General features: G+C 46.4%; 1 protein-coding gene across 1 annotated transcript in view; it reads left to right on the plus strand.

Annotated features, from left to right (window-relative positions):
* LRRC69 (leucine rich repeat containing 69) overlaps nucleotides 1–15,329 on the plus strand; it is an 87,679-nt gene extending 72,350 nt beyond the window's left edge. Inside the window, exons 4-8 of the mRNA XM_063924090.1 lie at nucleotides 2,292–2,487; nucleotides 4,193–4,264; nucleotides 10,226–10,327; nucleotides 11,317–11,496; nucleotides 12,990–15,329. Of these exons, the coding sequence (XP_063780160.1) occupies nucleotides 2,292–2,487; nucleotides 4,193–4,264; nucleotides 10,226–10,327; nucleotides 11,317–11,496; nucleotides 12,990–13,100 (661 nt within the window). The 3' untranslated portion in view covers nucleotides 13,101–15,329. The remainder of the gene's footprint in view (nucleotides 1–2,291; nucleotides 2,488–4,192; nucleotides 4,265–10,225; nucleotides 10,328–11,316; nucleotides 11,497–12,989) is intronic.
* Nucleotides 15,330–26,173: the final 10,844 nt, after the last annotated feature.

Below are 26,173 nucleotides of genomic sequence, written 5' to 3' on the forward strand. Positions count from 1 at the left end.
AGACACTGCCTTGCAAGCCAGGTATGGTAGTTATAGGGAAGTTTTCTAACACTGGGGACTGGCAATACTGGGGGTCATTCCGAGTTGTTCGCTCGCAAGCTGCTTTTAGCAGCTTTACACACGCTAAGCCGCCGCCTACTGGGAGTGAATCTTAGCTTCTTAAAATTGCGAATGAAAGATTCGCATTATTGCGAAAATACATCTCTGTGCAGTTTCTGAGTAACTCGAGACTTACTCGGCATCTGCAATCAGTTCAGTGCTTGTCGTTCCTGGTTTGACGTCACAAACACACCCAGCGTTCGCCCAACCACTCCTCCGTTTCTCTAGCCACTCCCGCGTTTTTCCCAGAAACGGTAGCGTTTTTTCCCACACACCCATAAAACGGCCAGTTTCCGCCCAGAAACACCCACTTCCTGTCAATCACATTACGATCACCAGAACGAAGAAAAAACCTCGTAATGCCGTGAGTAAAAAACCTAACTGCATAGCAAATTTACTTGGTGCAGTCGCACTGCGGACATTGCGCATGCGCATTAGCGACTAATCGCTCCGTTGCGGAAAAAAAAATAACGAGCGAACAACTCGGAATGACCCCCATTGTCAGGACAGATGAGTGGTGCACATTACAGACAGATCCTGGAAGAAAGCCTGTTAGCACCTGCCAAAAAACTCATACTGTGGAAAATGTTTGTCTTTGTAGGGGACAGTCACCCGAAGCACGCTCCCGGAGCAACATTAGAGAGGCTGAGCATGAAGTGACAACAAGCTCAAACTCACTAAATTTACTAAGGTGGGAGGTTTGTTTAGAACAGGTGATGTTGCCCATAGCAACCAATCAGATTTTACTTAACATTTATCTAGCTGCTTTTAAAAGATAATAGATAGAATATGATTGGTTGCTATGGGCAACATCACCAGTTAAAAAAAAAACCCTCACACCTTAGTAAATTTAGCCCATACTTGCCTACTTTTGAAAAAGCATTTCAGGTAGATTGGGAAAGCAACACCTATCAGCGCGGACGTGTACTGCTACACCTGAGAGGCGTGTCATGAAAATGACTTACAGCCAAATGTAAATGAGCCCCAAAGTTAGAAAGATCTACTTGTTAATGAAAATACACTGATATTTTGCAGGATTTGTTTGTGTATTGTGTTTTACAAGAGGTTCTGTATACTGTAAATGGCCACAAGAAACCTTATTTAAAATGCATGTAACCATAGGGGTTATTGTGCCGTATAAACCAATACAGGGAAATGGCACTGATGAGCCCATTTGAATGTATGTATCTCTGATTTATTCCCCCCCTCCCCCCCAATAACAGCTATGTAATGGGGGTAATCAGGGAGATTGCTGGACTATTCAGGGAGTCAGGGAGATTGCTTCTATTTCAGGGAGTCTCCTGCAGAATGAGGGAGGGTAGACAACTGTGATTTACCCCTCTGTTTTCACTGGCTGACTATGCTCCATTCCATTGTTCTAAGATAACATTTACTCCCCCCCCCCCAAAAAAAAAATGATAACTGTAATAGATTCAATGGTGGCAACTAAGTATTGACCAAGGGATATGAAATACTGGATGGACAAAAGTAAATAGTTACACATAGACAATCGCTAAATGTTTCTTCTTACTGTAACTGCGTGGAGCACTGCTAGAAAAAAAACAAGAAAAGGAATGCTAGGTGCAGTGTGCAAGTGCCAACCCGAATCATTCAGAATAATAGATCCAGTTGTGTTTGCACCTGTTTTTATGCCCAGTAATTTAAATTGGTCACAGTGCTGGTGATGTGCCTTTGGAACAGCAAGGGAACAGTCATAATGGAGCACATCACAGTCTCAACATTGACCGTTGTACCTTTCATCCCCATAGGGCAGGGATGGGGAACCTTCAGCCCTCCAGCTGTTGTTAAACTACACATACCAGCATGCCTTGCTACAGTTTTGCTATTTGGCCATGCTAAAACTGTTGCAGGGCATCCTGGTATGTGTAGTTCAACAACAGCTGGAGGGCCGAAGGTTCCCCATCCCTACCATAGGGGATCACAGAAAAGCAATGTTGCTCTCTCATAATTATCCATGATGTGTGCAGCTACACCTTACATTATGGACAATTGAATGACCCCTGGACAATTGAATGACCCCCTAATAATCATTTCCCTATAATTCAGACTGCCGGTCCAGCAGGAGTAGCTGGAATATGATCCCGTCTTGTGTTTTATGAATTCTAGATGACATGTTGTATACTGTATGTCTTATTCTTTGTATGAACCTCCATGTATATGTGTGTATTTAGGTTGCAACTTCTTGAAAAACTTAGTATAAACCATAATTGTCTGAAAGACATCCCAAAAGAACTGTGCTACCTGCAAAACCTGTGCGAGCTGCACCTAGCAAACAACCAGCTGGAAACATTACCAGAGCAGATAGGCTATCTGACCAATCTGACGGAACTGCAGGTTTATCGGAACAATCTGATTGTGCTTCCAGAGGTGAGCAATGTGTCAGGTGACATTCATTTTCTGGCTAGATCACACCATGTACATAAAGATTATACCAGGTAAGAAAGTACTGTCTAGATGAGGGACAAGGACCTTGGCTTAGGGTTGTCCATGGAAGGTTCTGCCACTGATGGTTGATGGTTTCTAACCTTCATGGGAAAACTGTTGATGGTTGTACCATCGATTGTTTATGACCGCACATGTGGAGACCCTGGCCACGTATGTGCAAAAGAGACAGTATCCACTATCGGGCCTTTGCTGTCAGATCTAACATCTACAATAATAATAATTAACAGTAGGAAGTGTCTGTGGCCCCAATCTATGGTGACCTTCTAGGACCATGGGATATCAATTACTCTATTCTATTGTCAGTGCTGAATGTAGGGATGGGCATCGATCTCTGATCTTTTAAAAGAAAAAAAGATTTTCATTGCGATGTTCTATGAATCGGTTCAGGATACATAATGCATTGATCCAAAATCACAATGCTGCAGCAGTGATAAACGTACTTGTTCCCTGGTGTCCGGTGCGTCTCCCGTTCCACTGCGTATGCATCTTACACTATTTTTTTTTTCTTTATTTCAACTGCGCAATTTTGTACAATGCACCCTAACCATACTTGCGGAAAAAATTATATTATTCTTAGGGAAGATTGAAATTATTTTAACATAAGCATTACTCAGGAGAGGTTACACCTGTCCCTAATCAGTATTAAAATTTTTACTAGCAAAAATTGAATTACCAACCTGCATTAGGAAGAGCATTTATCTAGCCAATGTGGATCAACAGTACTGTACTAGTATAATGAGAGTAAATCTGTTTCCATGTCAGTAGAAAGCTTGTTATACTGGAAGTATAAGGGGTGTAGTATGGTATGCCGGCTATCGGGGTCCCGGCGCACAGCATACTGGCGCCGGAATCCCGACCGCCGGCATACCGACAGCGTGGCGAGCGCAAATGAGCCCCTTGCGGGCTCACTGCGCTCACCACGCTGCAGGCACGGTGGTGCGCCACGCGATCTATTTTCTATTCTCCCTCTTGGGGGTCGTGGACCCCCAAGATGGAGAAATGGTGTCGGTATGCCGGCTGTCGGGATTCCGGCGCCGGTATACTGTGCGCCGGGACCCTAACAGCCAGCAAACTGAAGACCACCCAGTATAAGTGTCCTACATAAACTGGGCAAGTGTCCTTTATAAACTGGGCAAGTGTCCTTCATAAACAGCCAGCAAACTGAAGACCACCCAGTATAAGTGTCCTACATAAACTGGGCAAGTGTCCTTCATAAACTGGGCAAGTGTCCTATATAAACTGGGCAAGTGTCCTATATATACTGGGCAAGTGACCTTTATAAACTGGGCAAGTGTCCTTCATAAACTGGGCAAGTGTCCTATATAAACTGGGCAAGTGACCTTTATAAACTGGGCAAGTGTCCTGGACACTGAGGTGCAGCCGTTTAATCTGCAATGGCAGACTCCATTTGAAAGAAGGGTCATTATGGAATGATTTTAAATGTCTATAAACTGATCTTTTATAATAATCAGGTAAATATAGAGACCTATTTAACCCTTTTCCTTAATTCTTACCTGTTATTTATTTTCTCTAGTTCTCTTAACACATTAACATATGATTATGAATGCAGTATTTTTTATATATTATTTAATCTGTCCCTTAAATACCTAATTATTTTCCTGATTAGAGGCTGTGTAGACTAAGGAAGCTGAGAATTCTAGACGTTGCAGGAAACCAAATCCAGGCGTTTCCATCCCGAGTGAGTATAATTCCCTATGGCAGCAAAGAGAAGGTTTATTCATTGTGGAACTGTAACGTCTAAAGAATATAGTCCATAAATTCTCTAGGCGCCAGGGACCCCAATGTTGGTTTGAGTACCGCAGTGATGTCACTGGTTCTCAGCAGTCTCAGCTGGTATACATTGTGATGTCAATGGAGCATGTCCTTGCCTGGCTTATATTGAGGGGATGTAGTCAAAAAGTTGACAATAACAATATTGACGTTACTCTTGTCGACACCGCAATGTTGACAGTTAGGTAGTCAACATTGTTGAAATGTTGACAGGTGTAATGCTGATATTGTCAGAATCTTGACATAAGGGTTAGGCTGCAGGGGGGGGGGTAGGATTATAATCACAGATACATAGAGCTTGACATTAGGGTTAGGATTATAATCACAGATACATAGAACTTGACATTAGGGTTAGGCTTCTATGGGGAGGTTAGGGTTAGGCACTTGGGGGTGGGTTAGGATTATAATCACAGATACATAGAACTTTGATGGCAGGTAAGAACCAAATGGCCCATCTAGTCTGCCCTAAGGAAACCCACTCTAGCACGGGGGTTAGGGATAGCAAAGAAATACTACTAGAATGCCAGAGGATCTCAACTCTTACCTGGAAGTGATGGTTACATGATAACCGGAACCCGGAAGATGCTGCTGGAATCACAGGAGCAGGTAAATCACCCCTGTTGCAATTTCAACATGTCAACATTTCATCACTGCCCACATGATGGCAGTTGGCATACCATACCCAACTCATACTGACACCTCCAGGTAACAGTAGATAAATTGTTATCAAAGCAACTACAGTGCATCCGGAAAGTATTCACAGCGCTTCACTTTTTCCACATTTTGTTATGTTACAACCTTATTCCAAAATGGAATAAATTCTTTTTTTCCCTCAAAATTCTACACACACTACCCCATAATGACAAATTTTTAAAAAAATGAAGAAATCACATGTACATAAGTATTCACAGCCTTTGCACAATACTTTGTTGATGCACCTTTGGCAGCATTTACAGCCTCAAGTCTTTTTGAATATGATGCCACAAGCTTGGCACACCTATTTTTGGGCAGTTTCGCCCATTCCTTTTTGCAGCACCTCTCAAGCTCCATCAGGTTGGATGGTAAGCGTCGGTGCACAGCCATTTTCAGATCCCCCCCCCCCCATACACCAAGCACTGTTCATGTAAATAAAATGATGTACTATATTTATGAAATAGTACATGTGTATTTTATTAGAAATGCACCAAATTTTGAAAAAGCCCAGAGCAGTTTGGTACGCACTTTAAAAAAAAATTGTATTCTACTTCTTAAAGCTATATTTACCTATATTCTACCGATATATTGGCGCATCGCTGTGTGTGTACGGGCAATCGGCTGACCGCCCATACACATGCTGCTGCAGCTGGCGGTGATTGACAGCTGAACTGGGCAGGCGTGTGTAAATACCCGCCCAGTTCATGACGTCTGTTCCCGACGGATCGGGCAGTGTGTATGCACAGCACACTGCCCGATCCATCCATAGATATATCTGCAGATATAGCTATCAGTGTGTACCCAGCATAAATACACAATAAGAAGATGGCCCTTGATCATGTATCGTTCATAATCCAACAAAATTCCTCTGTTAATAAGGAATGGAATTTTAGTTGACAAAAAGTACAGAGAAAAATTATTTACTCTAAATCGAGCAATTGTGTTGGAATATTAAAGATACATTGTCCAGGGCCATCTCCTTAACAGGTATTCATGCTAATCATCTTAGTTCTCTTTCCTTCTTCTACTGAAGAGAAACTCATTTAGGCAATATGCTAAACACTTGTCTTCCCTGAAAGACTCTGCGCCTGATTCTGAGTTGATCGCAACTTCAAGTTTGTTAGCAGTTGGGCAAAACCATGAGCACTGCAGGAGGGTCAGATATAACATGTGCAGAGAGAGTTAGACTTGGGTGTGGCGTGTTCAAACTGAAATCTAAATTGCAATTTAAAAATAAAGCAGCCAGTATTTAACCTGCACAGAAACAAAATAACCCACTCAAATCTAACTCTCTCTGCACATGTTATATCTGCCCTCCTGCAGTGCACATGGTTTTGCCCAATTGCTAACAAACTTGCTGCTGTGATCAACTCAGAATTAGGCCCTCTATTTCTTTGGCTTTTCTGCTGAAACACACTCGCCAGCTTTTGCCGGCTGAGAAAAAGTCGGATGGCTTTTTCCCGTGCCGGTATTGTAATTAACAGTATTAGGGGTAGGGTCCTTTCACACTGCACGGACTCGGCCCGGCTGCTGGGTTGCAGCCAGAAATATACACTGGAAGGTCCGGCTGCCGTGCCGTGGCCGTGCTGTCTTTGAAGGCAGAGAACCGTGTGTGTGAAGGGGAGCTTTCACACATAACAGTTTTTTTCCAAGCCGTGTCTGCTGCTGCGCATGCGCACAGCATTACACACGGCTCAAAGCCGTTGTGTGTGAAAGACTCTGCCGGATGGCAAAAAGCCGCTTTTTGCCATCCGGGGAAAACCGGGTATTGTGTTACAGCCCTTAGTCTTAATAAATCCCTTTGGTTTACTCTTTCAATTTCTATAATTAACAAAAAACAAAGGTGTAGTCCAATTCCCCTTTACAGGGCTCTTTCTGCTTCAGCCAGAGCGTTTGCACATTTGATTTCTTTCTTAGCCCCCTTCACCTTAGTCATATACAATACTACTAGGTGCTTCATCGCGCCCTACGGGCGCTCTTCACACCGTCGCAAGGGGCTACGCCCCCTTAACCCTTGCATGCCTTTCTGGGGTTTAATATTTGTATTATATGGAGTATTACCTGCATTCCTTTGTTAGTGGTTAAATATTGCACAATGAAAGGGCGTGCGATGGTGAAGGATGCGCAGACTCTTGCGACGGCGTGAACAGCACCTGCAGGGCACGATGTACAGAATGTAGCGGGTGCGGGGGGGACTGCGGATGGGGGAGGGTGTCTGTAGATGCTGCGGATGGAGGGGGGCGGAAGCGGGAAGGGGCCCGGATGGGGAAGGGTCGGGAGGTGCTGCGGGTGGGGGAGGGGCAGAGGTGTGGGGGCTGCAGATGGAGGAGGGGTCCGGAGGCACTGTAGGTGGGGGAGTGGCAGGGGTGCCATAGGTGGGAGAGGGGCAGGTGCGGGGATGTTGCGGATGGGTGAAGGGTTCCGTAGGTTCTGTAGGATGGGAAGGGGCGGGGGTGCCGGGGGTGGGGTAGGGGGTCCGGAGGCGCCGTGGGTAGGGGAGGGGCAGGTACGGGTGGTGCGGCGGATGGAGAAGGGGGTCCGCAGGCGCTGCAGGTGGTGGAGGGGCAGGTACGGGCGTGCCATGGCTGGGGGAGGGGTGGGTGAGGGGGGGACCGCATATGGAGGAGGGTGTCTGCAGATGCTGTGGGTGGAGGGGGGCAGGTGTGGGGGGAGACATATATGGGGGGTGGATGGTGGAGGGGGTCTGGAGGTGCTGTGGGTGGTGGAGGGGCGGAGGAGTGGTGTAGGGGGTCTGGAGGCACAGCGTGTGGGGGAGGGGTGGAGTGCCGCATGTGGTGGAGGGAAAGGTGCGGAGGTGTGGTGCATTGAGTAGGGGTCTGGAGGAGCTGCCCAGGTGTGCAGTCTATGGGCCGCCCAGGTGAGCAGTCTATATCCAGGATAGGGGAGGTGAGAGAACACTATAATGTCTTGGAGGGGGGGAAGTCCGGAGCGGCACCCGCCAGTCAGTCTCTGCGCACGCCTATGTTGGCAGGTCTGTGGTGTTGGAGGGAGGCAGCAGTCTCCCTGCTTTTTTCTGCCTGTGCGGGTGTGTAGGGGGGAGCGACCACCTCCTCTGGATTTAGCCCTAGCTGAGGGGCCAAAATGCCATATAAAAAAAAAATCAATCCCAGAATTTGCATAAGGGGGCGTGGTCACGTATCCCGCGATTAGGCCACGCCCCCAGCCCCACAGCAGGAACAGCAATGACATAGGGCTCCCCTGTCTCAAGTGCCCTGGCCCCCCCGGACTCATAATCCGCCCCTGGAGGCATGCCAGCAGCTCATAGAGCGCTGGGCATGCCCCCTCACTGACGAAAACGGGGGCCCTCCCGTGAAGCTACGCCCCATTTTAGTTGGCCACGCCCCATTTTCGCCGCACGTGTGTCCCTCCTTCTGCCTGAAGAAAGCTTGGAGGTATGCACCCCTGTCTGCCCGAAGAAAGCTGGGAGGTATGCACCCCTGCCTGTGACATGCCCATACTATCTGCTTCTGCTCCTAGTCTCCTATAGATTTGCCCAGATCTGTGACTCATTTGATTAACTCCGCCCAGGGTTGTGACTCCGCCCAGCGTTAGCAAATGAGTCACAAAGTCACAGATCTGGGCTATTATATAGGAGATACTAAGGGGTCTATATACAAAAATGTAAATAAATATTACAAGTGGTATAAAACATAATATACATTGGTTAATTCCAACAGAATAAAGTAGCATGTGGGTTTCTGGACGTTATGGAACTACAAGTTCCAGCATAACATGAAATCGGTGCCTGTGGGTCGACACACAGCAGGTGTAGAGCAACTGGCTGCCTGTATTCCACTGCCGGAGACAGTATGATGCAGATGGGCAGCGCAGGAGACTGTATTACTGGTGGCTGTGTGACTATCGGGAAGCAATGAATGGATGAGCTGCTACATGGTGAATCCGCTACTGTAACAGTGTGTGTAGCACCTGCTCAATATATACCTCCAAACTTTCAGGAGTGCTGTCTGCAGTTTGTTTGGGAGGAGGTGAGCTGCGGGCGTTCCCTTTCTCCGACGTCCGCTGCCGCACGATACCGATTACGTCAATGAAGTTTGGCGTGCAGCGGCTTAGACCTCCACTTTCGGGACGGCCGGGTGGGAAATGCATGGGGGCGGGACAGGCCGGGACCTCCTCTCTGGTTATTGGCCGGCGGTTGCCACAGTGCAAAGGGCACGCCGCGCCCGTGGGTGGCACTGTACAATCAGTTGGTGCGTCACCAATGGTGACGCGTGGGAGGGGAGGGGGTGTGGCGGGTCCCCCTTATTCCGGGAGAATCCCAGAATCCGGGAGATAGAAAAAGCCTCCTGGAGGGTTGCCACCAGATCCTGGAGAATCCAGGAAATCCGGGAGAGGTGGCAACCCTATTTACGGATGATGGAGGCCACTATGCTCATTGGGACCTTCAAAACAGCAGATATTTTTCTGTACCCTTCCCCAGATTTGTGCCTTGAGACAATCCTGTCTCTGAGTTCTACAGACTTCATGCTTGGTTTGTGCTCAGACCTGCACTGTCAAGTGTGGGACCTTATATAGACAGGTGTGTACCTTTCCAAATCATGTCCAATCAACTGAATTTACCACAGGTGGACTCCAATTAAGGTGTAGGAACATCTCAAGGATGATCAATGAAAACAGGATGCACCTGAGCTCAATTTTGAACTTCATGGCAAAGGCTGTGAATACTTATGTACATGTGATTCCTTAGTTTTTTTATTTTTAATAAATTTGCAAAAATCACAAAAAAACTTTTTTCACGTTGTCATTATGTGTAGAATTTTGAGGGGAAAAATAATTTTTTCCCATTTTGGAATAAGGCTGTAACATAACAAAACATGGAAAAAGTGAAGTGCTGTGAATACTTTCTGGATGCACTGTATATTACATGTTGTCTTTACTTAACTGACATTTTCATTTTGACAACTGGAGGGCATATGATTCTTATGTGAGCTAGTTAACAGTAACTGCACCATTCTGTGTGTAATGATATACATTCTGCAAATTAATGAAACCCTACTTGCCTGCTCCGTCCATCCATCCTTCGCAGAGCAACAGCACGCTAGGAAAGTGTTCTGCAGAAATATGTATACAAAATAAATACGTTCATTTTCCGTTCCCAGAGGGCTCACATTAACTTTGTTGTATGTGTGTATTATAGATGCATGAGGTCCCGCTACAAGAACTGTACTGTGAGGAGAATCCTCTGCTGCAGAAACAGCCGGTGTCTGCCATTCAGGATGAAGAAATCCTGTCTCTGAAGGTAAACATATGATAAGCAACAGAAAATAATAAATAAGCCAAATGTAGCAAAGACTTTGACCATTTAACCACAAGATTTAAAGTAGCACTTTTATATAAGTAAAACCAGCCTGGTTTTGCCTTTTAAAACAATTGGCACTTTAAATCTCGCAGTTAAATCGACGAAATGTTGACACTTTCCAAACCCCGCAAGCTGTTTCATTTGTGATAACCAATTATTTTTATACAAATAAATAATAAAAAAAGATGTGTTGATAAATCCATCTTAAACTTAATTTGTTCGGGATATTTATTAACATTTTTAGTAGGGAAAAGTAAAGGAGTTGCCGATAGCAACCAGATTATAGCTAGCATGTATCTAGTATGGGTGGTATTCAGTATGCCGGTTGTTGGGATCCCGGCGCACAGTATACCGGTGGCGGAATTCCGACACCCGGCATACCGACACCTATTCTCCCTCTTGGGGGTCCACGACCCCCACGGAGGGATAATAAATAGCGTAGCGCGCCACCGTGCCCGCAGCAAGCCCGCAAGGGGCTCATTTGCGCTCGCCCCGCTGCCGGCATTCCGGCGGTCGGGATCCCGGCACGGCTATGCTGGGCACCAGGAACTCGGCTGCTGGCAACTTTTACCACACCCATCTAGTACAGTCCAGAGAATGGTAGCTGGACGTTGATTGGTTGCTGTAGGCAACAGCTCCACTATTCCTTTTAAGAGGTTTTAGAAAATTTACTAGAATACATATACAGTGATGCACCTAAATTGATTAATACTGTATTATTTTTATAGTCTAATTACTAACTAATCAGATAATCACAGATCTTAAACTGCATAGATTTTCACTTAAATTGTATGTGCTCTGTTAAATGTATCCGATGCACTTTTCTGGAATTTATCTGGAATTATAGTACTACTACAGTTACTTCACCCTAATGAAGGTATTCCTGTTCCTGATGCACACTTTATGGGAACCTTTACAACATCTTCCAGGAAATAACGGCAAGATTCATCTTGAGCCATCTGCAGGGCAGAGACTCATTTCTGCGAGAGCAAATCAAGTATTATCCAGATGCCCGGGCTCTGCTTTCCAGTAGGAATATCTGTGCTCTGTGTGGAAAATGGTTTCTAGATATGTGGCTGGAATGCGTCAAGTTTGTGGAACTGAAAAAGGTAACATAATAGGAGTTATGGATACTATATCATCATAATAAATGTGAAGCTTTTATATTTAGGTTATTGACTACTTAACTGTATGAGTTCATGTTTCAAGTAACCAAGTAAATGTGTCATTATTTGGATGATGGATGAACATTGCACTAACAACATTTAATACCATGGCTCATTATGGGCCTGAATCAGTGTCTGTATACAGTGCAGCTGTGTCAGTGGTTCTGTCCAGTCCACCATTGGTGCACTATTAACATCTGCAACAGCCTACAGCCTGTTTAGTGTTTCCTTATTCATCTAAACATGGCCTCTGTTCCCTGTCTCCTACCCCAACCCCTTCTGTCGCTAATACCTATACATGGACTTGACTTAATAGCTCTTTGCTGTTCAGTCGCACTGTCCTTTATTACATTTCGGGATGATGATGTGCCCAGGATTCGAACCCATTACCTATGGCATTGCAGTTGGAGGTTGTCAGTCTGCATTTGGTATGTTCATGCCACTCTCATTACAAGCCCATGAGACGCCTTTTTTTCAGGAAACTGCCCGTTCACCACCCAGAAACGCCCATGGTCGTGAGCCAGCAGTTATGTTGCAATCGATTGTGTATACATTGGCGGCTTTTGCACACAGTCTGGGGTACGCATGCGCCATAGGGGTTTTCTGGAGTTATCACACATGGACAATAGCAAACAATCACTCATTGCGACCACCTCTGAATCAGGTTCTATGTTCCTGAAGTCATTCATAACTGTGTAATGTTGGATTTACTGCTTAAAAGGGAAGTAAGAAAGGGCCTGGTGCAGAGTAGCATGCAAGATGTCCGTAATAGCAGCATATAGTCACCCGTATGCCGAGTTGTACGAATCTCTGCAGCCAAACCGTCCCCATTTGTACACGTGGTTGGTTACCTATTATCACTATCAGTGTGCATGTGCACTAGTCCTGTCCCTGGTGCAAAAGATCCATCTAAAAACAGGTATAATTATGAGTACCCATAGCTCTGCATAGCCCACAATGTCTCTGGACTTTGCCAATGGGAAAATGTCCTATTACAGCCTAGTTACGCTCTGCCAGCTGCGAGTGGAACTGTGCATGAGATACGTATAGCTCTGTATTGCCAGCAGTGACGACTAATGCGCAGTATGAAAACACAAAGGATAAGCTCCATAAAAATGGAACTGCATACAAATCTGTATCAGTCCCAAAATGTTCAATGTCTTATACACAATATAACAAAACTTTTATGAATAGTAACAAACTAAAGCATTCTTTGATGCTTTTGCTTTTAATTGCATGTACTACCTAGTATAGCCTGTAGATGTCACTGCAGCACCTATATATAAGCGTTACTAGTGTTCTTACTGCTATGGGGCCATTCACATAATTATCTACAATTTTTTTTTTTTTTTTACTTGTTTTAGAACATGACTGGTCAATAAATGATACTTGTCAGTGATATGCTGATTTAAATATTCCCTTTTTCCTGCCTATAGAAAATGAAGACATCAGCCAATTTACAGCTGTTACCAGTGAAGGTTTTACTATGTTCCTACAGCTGCTTTAATCAAAGACACAGTGATATATTTGGTGTGGCGATCCATTGAGTGACATATACGAACCACAAATACTTGATAATGCTGCAGCAATTTGTATATAAGTTAACAGGATACGTAAAATACCAAAAAACAAAACCCAACATACAGTTTTCTCATTATTTTGAATTATATCTAAGATATCTCATAAGTTCTGATATATGTGAGTTCTGCACAATTTTACTGTATGAGGAATAACTGGGGTAAGAGAAAAGGAGGATTCTATTGATGGGGTCCTGTTGATTCTTGGTTGTGATTGATAATTGAGATTTGATTGTAAAGCCTCATACATACATGTACTGAAAAACAGTGTTTAGGCTTTGTTTTATAAACCGTTAAAGTCCGTTACTAAGGGGGTCATTCCGAGTTGTTCGCTCGCTAGCAGTTTTTTAGCAGCCGTGCAAGCGCTAAGCTGCCGCCCTCTGGGAGTGTATCTTAGCTTAGCAGAAGTGCAACCGAATGCATCGCAGAACGGCTACAAAAAAATATTGTGCAGTTTCTGAGTAGCTTCAGACCTACTCAGCGCTTGCGATCACTTCAGACCATTCAGTTCCGGATTTGACGTCACAAACACGCCCTGCGTTCGCCCAGCCACGCCTGCGTTTTTCCTGGCACGCCTGCGTTTTTTCGAGCACTCCCTGAAAACGGTCAGTTGACACCCAGAAACGCCCACTTCATGTCAATCACTCTGCGGCGGCCATTGCGACTGAAAAGCTTCGCTAGACCTTGTGTGAAAATACATCGGCCGTTGTGAAAGTACGTTGCGCGTGCGCATTGCGCCATATACGCATGCGCAGAAATTACTTTTTTTTACTTAATCGCAGCAAACATTTTCAGCTAGCGATCAACTCGGAATGACCCCCTAAATCCTTGATTTTACACATACGTTATGTAACTAATGCTGGGTGCACACTAGACGATACATTCCATGAGCGATATCATCAGTGTTTCCCTTTGACATACCAGGCAAACGAGGTAGTACATACACACTGAACGATATCGTTCAATGATGCCATCCTGCCTCTTTCCTGAACATGCATCGTCAGCGACATAGTCAAAATTGACCTGCATGTACAGACGACAGAAGCCCTCATTAACGACCCGCGGGAGTACGCATCATTAATGATATTGTGCGTACACACTGGACGATATTACAAATTATATTTCTCTAAAGGGTGAAAATGAGCAATATCGTTTAAAATATCGCCTAGTGTGTACACCGCTTAAGGGCCGGATTCTGATTTGTACACAAAAGCCTGTGCAGCTGATCTGTCAGACTGCGGACTCCACAACCACTGCAAGTGAAGCAGCAACACAGAAAACATTACAGAAGCCCAACCGGAGCCATCGCAGGGTCCTCAGCAACTGCATACACATATTCACCATCGATGCAGAAATGAGGAACATCGACTCCCCAATGGCAAAGGCCTATGTTCACGCAACAGAGTGATTATTGGCAAATTGTGCATGTTCTGCGATCGCACTAGCAATGAGGATTTTATGGAAAAGCGAGTGACAGGAAGGCACCATTTGGAGGTGTTAACAGGGAGTGGCGGCAAAAATGCAGAGGAGTCATTGCTGTTTTCAGGGCGTGTATTTGCCGTCAGCTGCGATCATGTACACAGAGAAACATGGCGCTAGCGTCGCTACTGCCGCATTCAGTCTACGTAGCCATAGGGCATGCGAATGTGTACGCAGTTGCGAACGAGTTTGCAATGGCGCCGGTGGGCGTCTTTTTTTTATGCCAGGGCGGCAGCCTCACTTGCTGACATTCGAAGCTCCGTAGCCTAGAAAAATTACAATTGCATTTGCATACAAACCATGAAGCCCAAAATCATTCTAGTTTATCCGGGTTCAATACAATAACTCTTATTCCTGGTTATAATTAAATTAAGGAATGGATAATTAACCCTCCCTGCCATTGTACTCGTACCCCTCGCTCCCCCTTCTCTTCTTCCCGTTTCTCTTCTAGGATTTTCTATGCAGTATTAAGAAAAAATATTAAGCATTATATTAAGCTTGAATGACAACACAAAATAGTTTTTTTAATTGTACTTTATTTAGTTCACAATGTTGTATAAACAGAGATTACAGTTCAGGGTATTTGTTCCATACTGACAAATTAAACTGAATGTTACTTTTTTATATTGACTATGTCTATTAATATTGTTATTCACACTGTTTTAATAAAGAGATTAATTACAAAAAAAGAGGAAAATGTCTAAAAGAACACACACACAAGTCTGGCGTCCCTTTTTATTTGTATCGTCTAAAAGTACAGACAAAACCTTTTACTTAGTCCTTTCTTTTGAATTTAATAAAGCACACACAGCATATTATGAAAGCCTCCCTGCAGCATAACATACTAGTATCTACCAGTCGCTAACGCTAGTGGATGCTCTTCAGAGATTATATATGTGTGTGCGTTCATATGTGTGCACCCATGTGCATGAACAGGTCTGTTTGCTTACAGTATTTGTTTGCACTGTCAGTTTCAAAGACATTTACCAGGCTTTAAACAACTTGCCTGGCATGATCACATCAAATGCAACTACACCAGCGAGTGCCTTATCTAATCTGGTTGCACAGGATGCGACCAGTCAGATACACAGCGTCTGCAGCTGCAGGGAAGAGAAACTTCCTGCAGCTGCCGCTCTCAGAGGGACTGAAAGGTCCCTCTGCCTCTCTCCACCCTCCCCCAGTGTTTGCCGTGCTGCTGATTGGTCAGCACGGCAGGACCCCCCACCCATTGGCTGCAGACAATAGCAGCTGCTGGGGAAATGTAAATTAACCCCCCCAAGTGTGTACCTGGTGGCTGCGGGTCTGTAAAAATAAAAGTCATAATGATGTACCGATGGTATCAACTGATGTTCTGTGGTTTGGGAAAAAAATATATTTCTCTATCGTCCTAGTGGATGCTGGGGTTCCTGAAAGGACCATGGGGGATAGCGGCTCCGCAGGAGACAGGGCACAAAAAGTAAAGCTTTAGGATCAGGTGGTGTGCACTGGCTCCTCCCCCTATGACCCTCCTCCAAGCCTCAGTTAGATTTTTGTGCCCGGCCGAGAAGGGTGCAATCTAGGTGGCTCTCCTAAAGAGCTGCTTAGAAAAGTTTAGCTTAGGTTTTTTATTTTACAGTGAGTCCTGCTGGCAACAGGATCACTGCAACGAGGGACTTAGGGGAGAAGAAGTGAACTCACCTGCGTGCAGGATGGATTGGCTTCTTTGGCTACTGGACATTAGCTCCAGAGGGACGATCACAGGTACAGCCTGGATGGTCACCGGAGCCTCGCCGCCGGCCCCCTTGCAGATGCTGAAAAGAGAAGAAGGTCCAGAATCGGCGGCAGAAGACTCCTCAGTCTTCTTAAGGTAGCGCACAGCACTGCAGCTGTGCGCCATTGCTCTCAGCACACTTCACACGGCAGTCACTGAGGGTGCAGGGCGCTGGAAGGGGGGCGCCCTGGGAGGCAATGAAAACCTATTTTTGGCTAAAAATACCTCACATATAGCCTCCGGGGGCTATATGGAGATATTTAACCCCTGCCAGAATCCGTTAAGAGCGGGAGACGAGGCCGCCGAAAAAGGGGCGGGGCCTATCTCCTCAGCACACAGCGCCATTTTCCCTCACAGAAAGGCTGGAGGGAAGGCTCCCAGGCTCTCCCCTGCACTGCACTACAGAAACAGGGTTAAAACAGAGAGGGGGGGCACTAATTTGGCGTTAGAAATATATAAAAAAGATGCTATAAGGGAAAACACTTATATAAGGTTGTCCCTATATAATTATAGCGTTTTTGGTGTGTGCTGGCAAACTCTCACTCTGTCTCTCCAAAGGGCTAGTAGGTCCTGTCCTCTATCAGAGCATTCCCTGTGTGTGTGCTGTGTGTCGGTACGTGTGTGTCGACATGTATGAGGACGATGTTGGTGAGGAGGCGGAGCAATTGCCTGTAATGGTGATGTCACTCTCTAGGGAGTCGACACCGGAATGGATGGCTTATTTAGGGAATTACGTGATAATGTCAACACGCGGCAAGGTCGGTTGACGACATGAGACGGCCGACAAACAATTAGTACCGGTCCAGACGTCTCAAAAACACCGTCAGGGGTTTTAAAACGCCCGTTTACTTTAGTCGGTCGACACAGACAGGGACACTGAATCCAGTGTCGACGGTGAATAAACAAACGTATTCCTTATTAGGGCCACACGTTAAGGGCAATGAAGGAGGTGTTACATATTTCTGATACTACAAGTACCACAAAAGAGGGTATTATGTGGGATGTGAAAAAACTACCGTAGTTTTTCCTGAATCAGATAGATTAAATGAAGTGTGTGATGATGCGTGGGTTCCCCCCGATAGAAAATATGGGCGGTATACCCTTTCCCGCCAGAAGTTAGGGCGCGTTGGGAAACACCCCTTAGGGTGGATAAGGCGCTCACACGCTTATCAGAACAAGTGGCGGTACCGTCTATAGATAGGGCCGTCCTCAAGGAGCCAGCTGACAGGAGGCTGGAAAATATCATAAAAAGTATATACACACATACTGGTGTTATACTGCGACCAGCGATCGCCTCAGCCTGGATGTGCAGAGCTGGGGTGGCTTGGTCGGATTCCCTGACTAAAAATATTGATACCCTTGACAGGGACAGTATTTTATTGACTATAGAGCATTTAAAGGATGCATTTCTATATATGCGAGATGCACAGAGGGATATTTGCACTCTGGCATCAAGAGTAAGTGCGATGTCCATATCTGCCAGAAGATGTTTATGGACACGACAGTGGTCAGGTGATGCAGATTCCAAACGGCACAAAGGTGTATTGCCGTATAAAGGAAGAGGAGTTATTTGGGGTCGGTCCATCGGACCTGGTGGCCACGGCAACTGCTGGAAAATCCACCGTTTTTTACCCTAAGTCACATCTCTGCAGAAAAAGACACCGTCTTTTCAGCTTCAGTCCTTTCGTCCCTATAAGAGTCATATCTGCCCAGGGATAGAGGAAAGGGAAGAAGACTGCAGCAGGCAGCCCATTCCCAGGAACAGAAGCGTTCCACCGCTTCTGACAAGCTCTCAGCATGACGCTGAGACCGTACAGGACCCCTGGATCCTACAAGTAGTATCCCAGGGGTACAGATTGGAATGTCGAGACGTTTCCCCTGCGCAGGCTCCTGAAGTCTGCTTTACCAAGGTCTCCCTCCGACAAGGAGGCAGTATGGGAAACAATTCACGAGCTGTATTCCCAGCAGGTGATAATTAAATTACCCCTCCTACAACAAGAAAAGGGGTATTATTCCACACTATATTGTGGTACTGAAGCCAGAAGGCTAGGTGAGACCTATTCTAAATCTAAAAAAATTTGAACACTTACAAAGGTTCAAATCAAGATGGAGTCACTCAGAGCAGTGATAACGAACCGGGAAGAAGGGGACTATATGGTGTCCCGAGACATCAGGGATGCTTACCTCCATGTCCCAAATTTGCCCTTATCACTAAGGGTACCTCAGGTTCGTGGTACAGAACTGTCACTATCAGTTTCAGACGCTGCCGTTTGGATTGTCCACGGCACCCCCGGTCTTTACCAAGGTAATGGCCGAAATGATGGTTCTTCTTCGAAGAAAGGCGTCTTAATTATCCCTTACTTGGACGATCTCCTGATAAGGGCAAAGTCCAGGGAACAGTTGGAGGTCGGAGTAGCACTATCTCGGATACTGTTACAACAGCAGGGGTGGATTCTAAATATTCCAAAATCGCAGCTGATCCCGACAACAAGTCTCCTGTGCTTAGGGATGATTCTGGACACAGTCCAGAAAAAGGTGTTTCTCCCGGAAGAGAAAGCCAGGGAGTTATCCGAGCTAGTCAGGAACCTCCTAAAATCAGTGCATCATTGCACAAGGGCCATGGTAAAAAAATGGTGACTTCCTTCGAAGCAATTCCAGTCGGCAGATTTCATGCAAGAACTTTTCAGTGGGATCTGCTGGACAAATGGTCCGGATCGCATCTTCAGATGCATCAGCGGATAACCCTATATCCAAGGACAAGGGTGTCTCTCCTGTGGTGGTTACAGAGTGCTCATCTTCTAGAGGGCCGCAGATTCGGCATTCAGTTTTGGATGTTGGTGACCACGGAGGCCAGCCCGAGAGGCTGGGGAGCAGTCACACAAGGAAAAAATTTCCAGGGAGTGTGATCAAGTCTGGAGACTTTTCTCCACATAAATATAGCTAAGGGTAAATTTATAATGCTCTAAGCTTAGCAAGACCTCTGCTTCAAGGTCAGCCGGTATTGATCCAGTGGGATAAAACATCACGGCAGTCGCCCACGTAAATAGACAGGGCGGCACAAGAAGCAGGAGGGCAGTGGCAAAAACTGCAAGGACTTTTCGCTGGGCGGAAAATCATGTGATAGCACTGTCAGCAGTGTTTCATTCCGGGAATGGAAACTGGGAAGCAGACTTCCTCAGTAGGCACGACCTCCACCCGGCAGAGTGGGAACTTCATGGGGAAGTTTTCCACATGATTGTAAACCGTTGGGAATTACCAAAGGTGGACATGATGGCGTCCCGTCTGAACAAAAAACGGGACAGGTATTGCGCCAGGTTAAGAGACCCTCAGGCAATAGCTGTGGACGTTCTGGTAACACCGTGGGTGTACCAGTCGGTGTATGTGTTCCATCCTCTGCTTTTCATACCTAAGGTACTGAGAATTATAAGACGTAGAGGAGTAAGAACTATACTCATGGCTCCGGATTGGCCAAGAAGGACTTGGTACCCGGAACTTCAAGAGATGCTCACAGAGGACTTATGGCCTCTGCCGCTAAGAAGGGACTTGTTTCAGCAAGTACCATGTCTGTTCCAAGACTTACCGCAGCTGCGTTTGACGGCATGGCGGTGGAACGCCGGATCCTAAGGGAAAAGGCATTCAGGAAGAGGTCATTCCTACCCTGGTCAAAGCCAGAAAGGAGGTGACCGCACAACATTATCACCACATGTGGCGAAAATATGTTGCGTGGTGTGAGGCCAGGAAGGCCCCACGAAGAAATTTCAACTCGGTCGATTCCTGCATTTCCTGCAAACAGGAGTGTCTATGGGCCTCAAATTGGGGTCCATTAAGGTTCAAATTTCGGCCCTGTCGATTTTTCTTCCAGAAAGAATTGGCTTCAGTTCCTGAAGTCCAGAAGTTTGTCAAGGGAGTATTGCATATACAACCCCCTTTTGTGCCTCCAGTGGCACTGTGGGATCTCAACGTAGTTCTGGGATTCCTCAAAACACATTGGTTTAAAACCAGTCAAATCTGTGGATTTGAAGCATCTCACATGAAAAGTGAACATGCTCTTGGACCTCGCCTGGACCAGGCGAGTGTCAAATTGGTGGTTTTTTTCTCAAAAAAGCCCATATCTGTTTGTCCATTCGGACAGGGCAGAGCTGCGGACTCGTCCCCAGTTCTCTCCCTAAGGTGGTGTCAGTGTTTCACCTGAACCAGCTTATTGTGGTGTCTTGCGCCTACTAGGGACTTGGAGGACTCCAAGTTGCTAGATGTGGTCAGGGCCCTGAAAATATAGGTTCCAGGACGGCTGGAGTCAGGAAAACTGACTTGCTGTTATCCTGTATGCACCCAACAAACTGGGTGCTCTTGCTTCTAAGCAGACTTTTGCTAGTTGGATGTGTAATACAATTCAGCTTGCACATTCTGTGGCAGGCCTGCCACAGCCAAAATATGTAAATGCCCATTCCACAAGGAAGGTGGGCTCATCTTGGGCGGCTGCCCGAGGGGTCTCGGCTTTACAACTTTGCCGAGCGGCTATTTAGTCAGGGGCAAACACGTTTGTAAAATCCTACAAATTTGATAACCTGGCTAAGGAGGACCTGGAGTTCTCTCATTCGGTGCTGCAGAGTCATCCGCACTCTCCCGCCCGTTTGGGAGCTTTGGTATAATCCCCATGGTCCTTTCAGGACCCCCATCATCCACTAGGACGATAGAGAAAATAAGAATTTACTTACCGATAATTCTATTTCTCGGAGTCCGTAGTGGATGCTGGGCGCCCATCCCAAGTGCGGATTATCTGCAATACTTGTACATAGTTACAAAAATCGGGTTATTATTGTTGTGAGCCATCTTTCAGAGGCTCCGCTGTTATCATACTGTTAACTGGGTTCAGATCACAGGTTGTACAGTGTGATTGGTGTGGCTGGTATGAGTCTTACCCGGGATTCATAAATCCTTCCTTATTGTGTACGCTCGTCCGGGCACAGTATCCTAACTGAGGCTTGGAGGAGGGTCATAGGGGGAGGAGCAAGTGCACACCACCTGATCCTAAAGCTTTACTTTTTGTGCCCTGTCTCCTGCGGAGCCGCTATCCCCCATGGTCCTTTCAGGAACCCCAGCATCCACTACGGACTCCGAGAAATAGAATTATCGGTAAGTAAATTCTTATTTTTTTTAACAAATAAAAAAAATACGTTTTTATTTTTTTATTACTAAAAACATTTTGGATAAGATTAAATACATGTTCTTCACCTAAATAACTCATAAAAAAATCAACAATTTCTGAGCGGTTTCTGGGAAAAACCGTCAGTTAAGTGGTTAAGAATACACGTTGAATCAGGGGCGGAACTACCAGCGGTGCAACCAGTGCGTTGCACTGGGGCCCGCTGGTGTGAAGGGGCCCACAGCCGCCCGCATTACAATGAGTCACATTGACTCACTGTATGCCGCGGGTAGTGCTGAGCCCGCCGCCAGTGTTGCTCTAGTGACCGGAAGTGACAGGGGCGCGGCCAGAGCAGGAAGAGTGTCCGGTCCGCTCTTCTCTCTCCGCCTCTCCTCGGCTGCCTCTGTTACTGTACGGGCCAGCTCTCCCCCTCGGCTCCTCCCCCCAGTTCTAGTGCGGCAGCGGCTCATGACATGGCGGGGCTAGCTACCTGCCTCCGCATCACGGTACTGTACTGCTTCATATCAGCCGCCCCAACTTCATATGACAGTTCCCCCGCAGCACAGTCACACCTCCCGTCCTCTTTCACCCGCGCTTCTCCCGGCTGCCGGGATGTCTGGATTTTTTAATGGGTGGGATGACTGGGTGCTGTAGTATATGGTGTGGGGGGGTGGTGGTGGGTATTGTCTGGATGCTGTAGTGTATAAGGCGTGTCTGGGTGCTGTAGTGTATGAGGAGTGGTGTCTGGGTGCTGTAGTGTATGAGTGGTTGTCTGGGTGCTGTAGTGTATGAGGAGGGGTGTCTGGGTGCTGTAGTGTATGAGGGGGGTCTGGGTGCTGTAGTGTATGAGGAGGGGTGTCTGGGTGCTGTAGTGTATGAGGGGGGTCTGGGTGCTGTAGTGTATGGCGGGGTGTCTGGGTGCTGTAGTGTATGAGGGGGGTGTCTGGGTGCTGTAGTGTGAGGGAGGGTTGTCTGGGTGCTGTAGTGTATGGCGGGGTGTCTGGGTGCTGTAGTGTATGGCGGGGTGTCTGGGTGCTGTAGTGTATGAGTGTTTGTCTGGGTGCTGTAGTGTATGAGGAGGGGTGTCTGGGTGCTGTAGTGTATGAGGAAGGGTGTCTGGGTGCTGTAGTGTATGAGGAGGGGTGTCTGGGTGCTGTAGTGTATGAGGAGGGGTGTCTGGGTGCTGTAGTGTATGGTGCGGGGTCTGGGTGCTGTAGTGTATGGCAGGGGGTCTGGGTGCTGTAGTGTATGAGTGGTTGTCTGGGTGCTGTAGTGTATGAGGAGGGGTGTCTGGGTGCTGTAGTGTATGAGGAGGGGTGTCTGGGTGCTGTAGTGTATGAGAAGGGGTGTCTGGGTGCTGTAGTGTATGAGGAGGGGTGTCTGGGTGCTGTAGTGTAGGAGGGGGGTGTCTGGGTGCTGTAGTGTATGGCGGGGTGTCTGGGTGCTGTAGTGTATGGGGGGGGGTCTGGGTGCTGTAGTGTATGGCGGGGTGTCTGGGTACTGTAGTGTATGAGGGGGCGTCTGGGTGTTATAGTGTATGGGGGGGTCTGGGTGTTGTAGTGTATAGGTGGTGAGTGTCTGGGTATTGTAGTGTATGGGTGGTGGGTGTCTGGGTGTTGCAGTGTATGAGGTGGAGTGTCGGCATTGTAGTGTACAGGAGGGGGTGGTATCTGGCATAGTAGTGCATGAGGGGGATGTGTCTGGGTATTGTAGTGTATCGGGGGGGGGGGGGTGGAGAGATGTCTGGGCGTTGTAGTGTGCGAGGTGGAGGTGTCTTTGCTGTAGAGGTAATAGTACTCTATGGTGGTGGGTCAGGGGGATTATTGGAGTGCTGCAGGGGAGTTGGTACTAGTAAATGAATGAATGAATGTGGGGAGTGTCTGGGTGCTGCTGGGGTGTTGGTAATGTGTGTGTGTGTGTAGGTGGAGGGCACCAACCACTATTTTGCCTCCATATTTCTAGGAGGGCACAAATTTATAGTTTGTAGGGGGGGTGTTATACACCCTAGCACCGTCCCTGCACCCACCCCCCTGCATCATTCAGTCTGTGCTGCAGAAGAGGAGCAGCCAGCAAGGTGGGCGGCAGACTAGCTGCACATAACAGGAATCAAATGAATTACCAACAAGGAGGACGAATAGGAGGAGTGAGAAGGGGATGGGGGCGTTTACACCATGGTGGCTGCTGCAGGACTTAGGAGTCAGGAGCAGCAGGATGACCTCTGCACCCCAGCCCCACTGGCCCTGAGGCAAAGGAAGGATAGAGGTCCGGTCAAAAGTTCTGGGAAAGCTCAGGTACTGTGTATCAGTGTGTTGTGTTGTGCAGCCTGGAACGGTTTGTGGTAGATATTTGCAGATTTCAATTTTCACTGATGCTTTTTGTATAAATCTATTTATTGTAGGATCGGTTAGTGTACTGTAATGGTTAACATTACTGCCTCACAGCACAGAGTTCATGAGTTTGATTCCCTCCATCACCCTAACTGTGTGGAGTTTGTATGTTCTACCCATACTTGTGTGTGTTTCCCCTGGCTACTTCGGTTTCCTCCCACAATCCCAAAAATATACTGATAGGTTAATTGGCTCCCAACAAAAATGAACCCTAGTATATGTGTGTAAACAAGCAGACTAGATGGGCCAAGGGGTGCAGCGGCGGCTGCAGTGAAAAGGGGGCAGGGGGCCCCCAAAGCATATTGTCGCACCTGGGCCCTCCACTCTATAGTTCCGCCACTGCGTTGAATGTCTGACAGTAATGCCTGTGTTTATGTACAGACCTGTATGTGAAGTTCCTGATGTGCTGTTGTCCTGCAAATCGGGCTGTTATCTCTCACAATGGCTTAATAACACCAGTAATGAAGTTCACTGCTCTGCACAAAAATGTGCTGTTGTTATTCTTTTTTTTTTATCCACCTGTGTAAGTGTCTCTTGAATAAGCACCATGGTTTTGGGTGAGATGATACTTAATAGGCTGCACTTGGATTCGCATGAGAGTACCCAAGCGACGCTGCTGGGGCGCCTCCGGCCTTGTCTCACTGCTTGTGACATAAACGTTCTGCTTCCCTGGAATCACAAAGGAACCGTCATTTCTTTCTTTTTCTGAGGTAACCCTGCACCTGCCAACTGCACATATTTTATAGGGTGAACCAGTGATCGTGAGATTGTAGCCTACCTACCCAATCAGGAAGTAATGACATCACCAAGGTGCTTCCTGACCAAATATTCAGCCACATGTTCCTATTAAATTGATGCAGTCTCATGAATATTAGTTCAGCTACCAAATTCAGCTCCCATTAGACCAGGCTTGGCCAACCTGCAGCCCTCCAGCTGTTGTCAAACTACACATCTCAGCATGCACTGACACAGAGTTAGCATTCCCTAATAGCAAACTGGGGCAGGGCATGCTGGGACTTGTAGTTTCACCACAGATTGAGATGCACAGATAGGTCAGGCCTGCACTAGACGTAGGCAATTTCAGCACAGAGGTAATTTCTAATATTCAAGTTCTTATTATGAGGCTGAAATAAAAAAAAAACACAAAAAAACTCTGCTACCATAAGTGAATTCAGGAAATATTTTATATAATAAGCTTGTCACAGGGTATATAATAGATGATAATCATTGCAGATATATGTTAAAGGGATACTAGTTCCCAGTGTTTTATTTCTGAAATGTACATGAAGAAAAATGGGAAAGTATTGTCCGTTTTAAATTTTTATATAAAATGGCCGAGATTTACCAAGCCTTGGAGAGTGATAAATTGCACGGTGATGAAGTTCCAGCCAATCAGATGTCATTTTTCAACACAGCCTGTAACATTGCAGTTAGGAGCTGATTGGTTGGTACTTTATCACCATGCACTTTATCACTCTCCAAGGATTGATAAATCTGGGCCATAGATTTTATTAATTTTCCAAGCATAACAGCTATACAGCATCAGACAGTAAAAGCTTAAAAACTAAGAACAAACTGCATGTACAGACACCAGGGGGGTCATTCCGAGTTGTTTGCTCGCTAGCTGCTTTTAGCAGCATTGCACACGCTAGGCCGCCGCCCTCTGGGAGTGTATCTTCGCTTAGCAGAATTGCGAACGAAAGAGTAGCAGAATTGCGAATAGAAAATTCTTAGCAGTTTCTGAGTAGCTCGAGACTTACTCCTACACTGCGATCAGCTCAGCCTATTTCGTTCCTGGTTTGACGTCACAAACACGCCCTGCGTTCGACCAGCCACTCCCCCGTTTCTCCAGACACTCCCGCGTTTTATCCTGGCACGCCTGCGTTTTTCCGCACACTCCCAGAAAACGGTCAGTTTCCGCCCAAAAACACCCACTTCCTGTCAATCACATTACGATCACTTCAACAATGGAAATTCTTAGTTCGGACGTGAGTAAATCTACTAAGTTTTGTGCTAAAATACTTAGCGCATGCACACTGCGTACCATGCGCATGCGCATTTTTGCCTTAATCGCTCCGTTGCGAAAATCGGCAACGAGCGAACAACTCGGAATGACCCCCAAGGTCTCCAAACATGTCACTGAAAACCAGAAGTAGTGGCAAGAAAAGCAATGAGTCAGAGAAAGAAAGAAACGGGGTCTGTTTCCAGCAAATGCGATAGAGAAGTGGAGCAAGTTGGAGAAGAGAAGAAGACAGGGGAAATCCATGGCCATACAAAACTTTAG

Source organism: Pseudophryne corroboree, chromosome 5, assembly GCF_028390025.1.
Source record: "Pseudophryne corroboree isolate aPseCor3 chromosome 5, aPseCor3.hap2, whole genome shotgun sequence".
Classification (NCBI taxonomy): Eukaryota; Metazoa; Chordata; class Amphibia; order Anura; family Myobatrachidae; genus Pseudophryne; species Pseudophryne corroboree.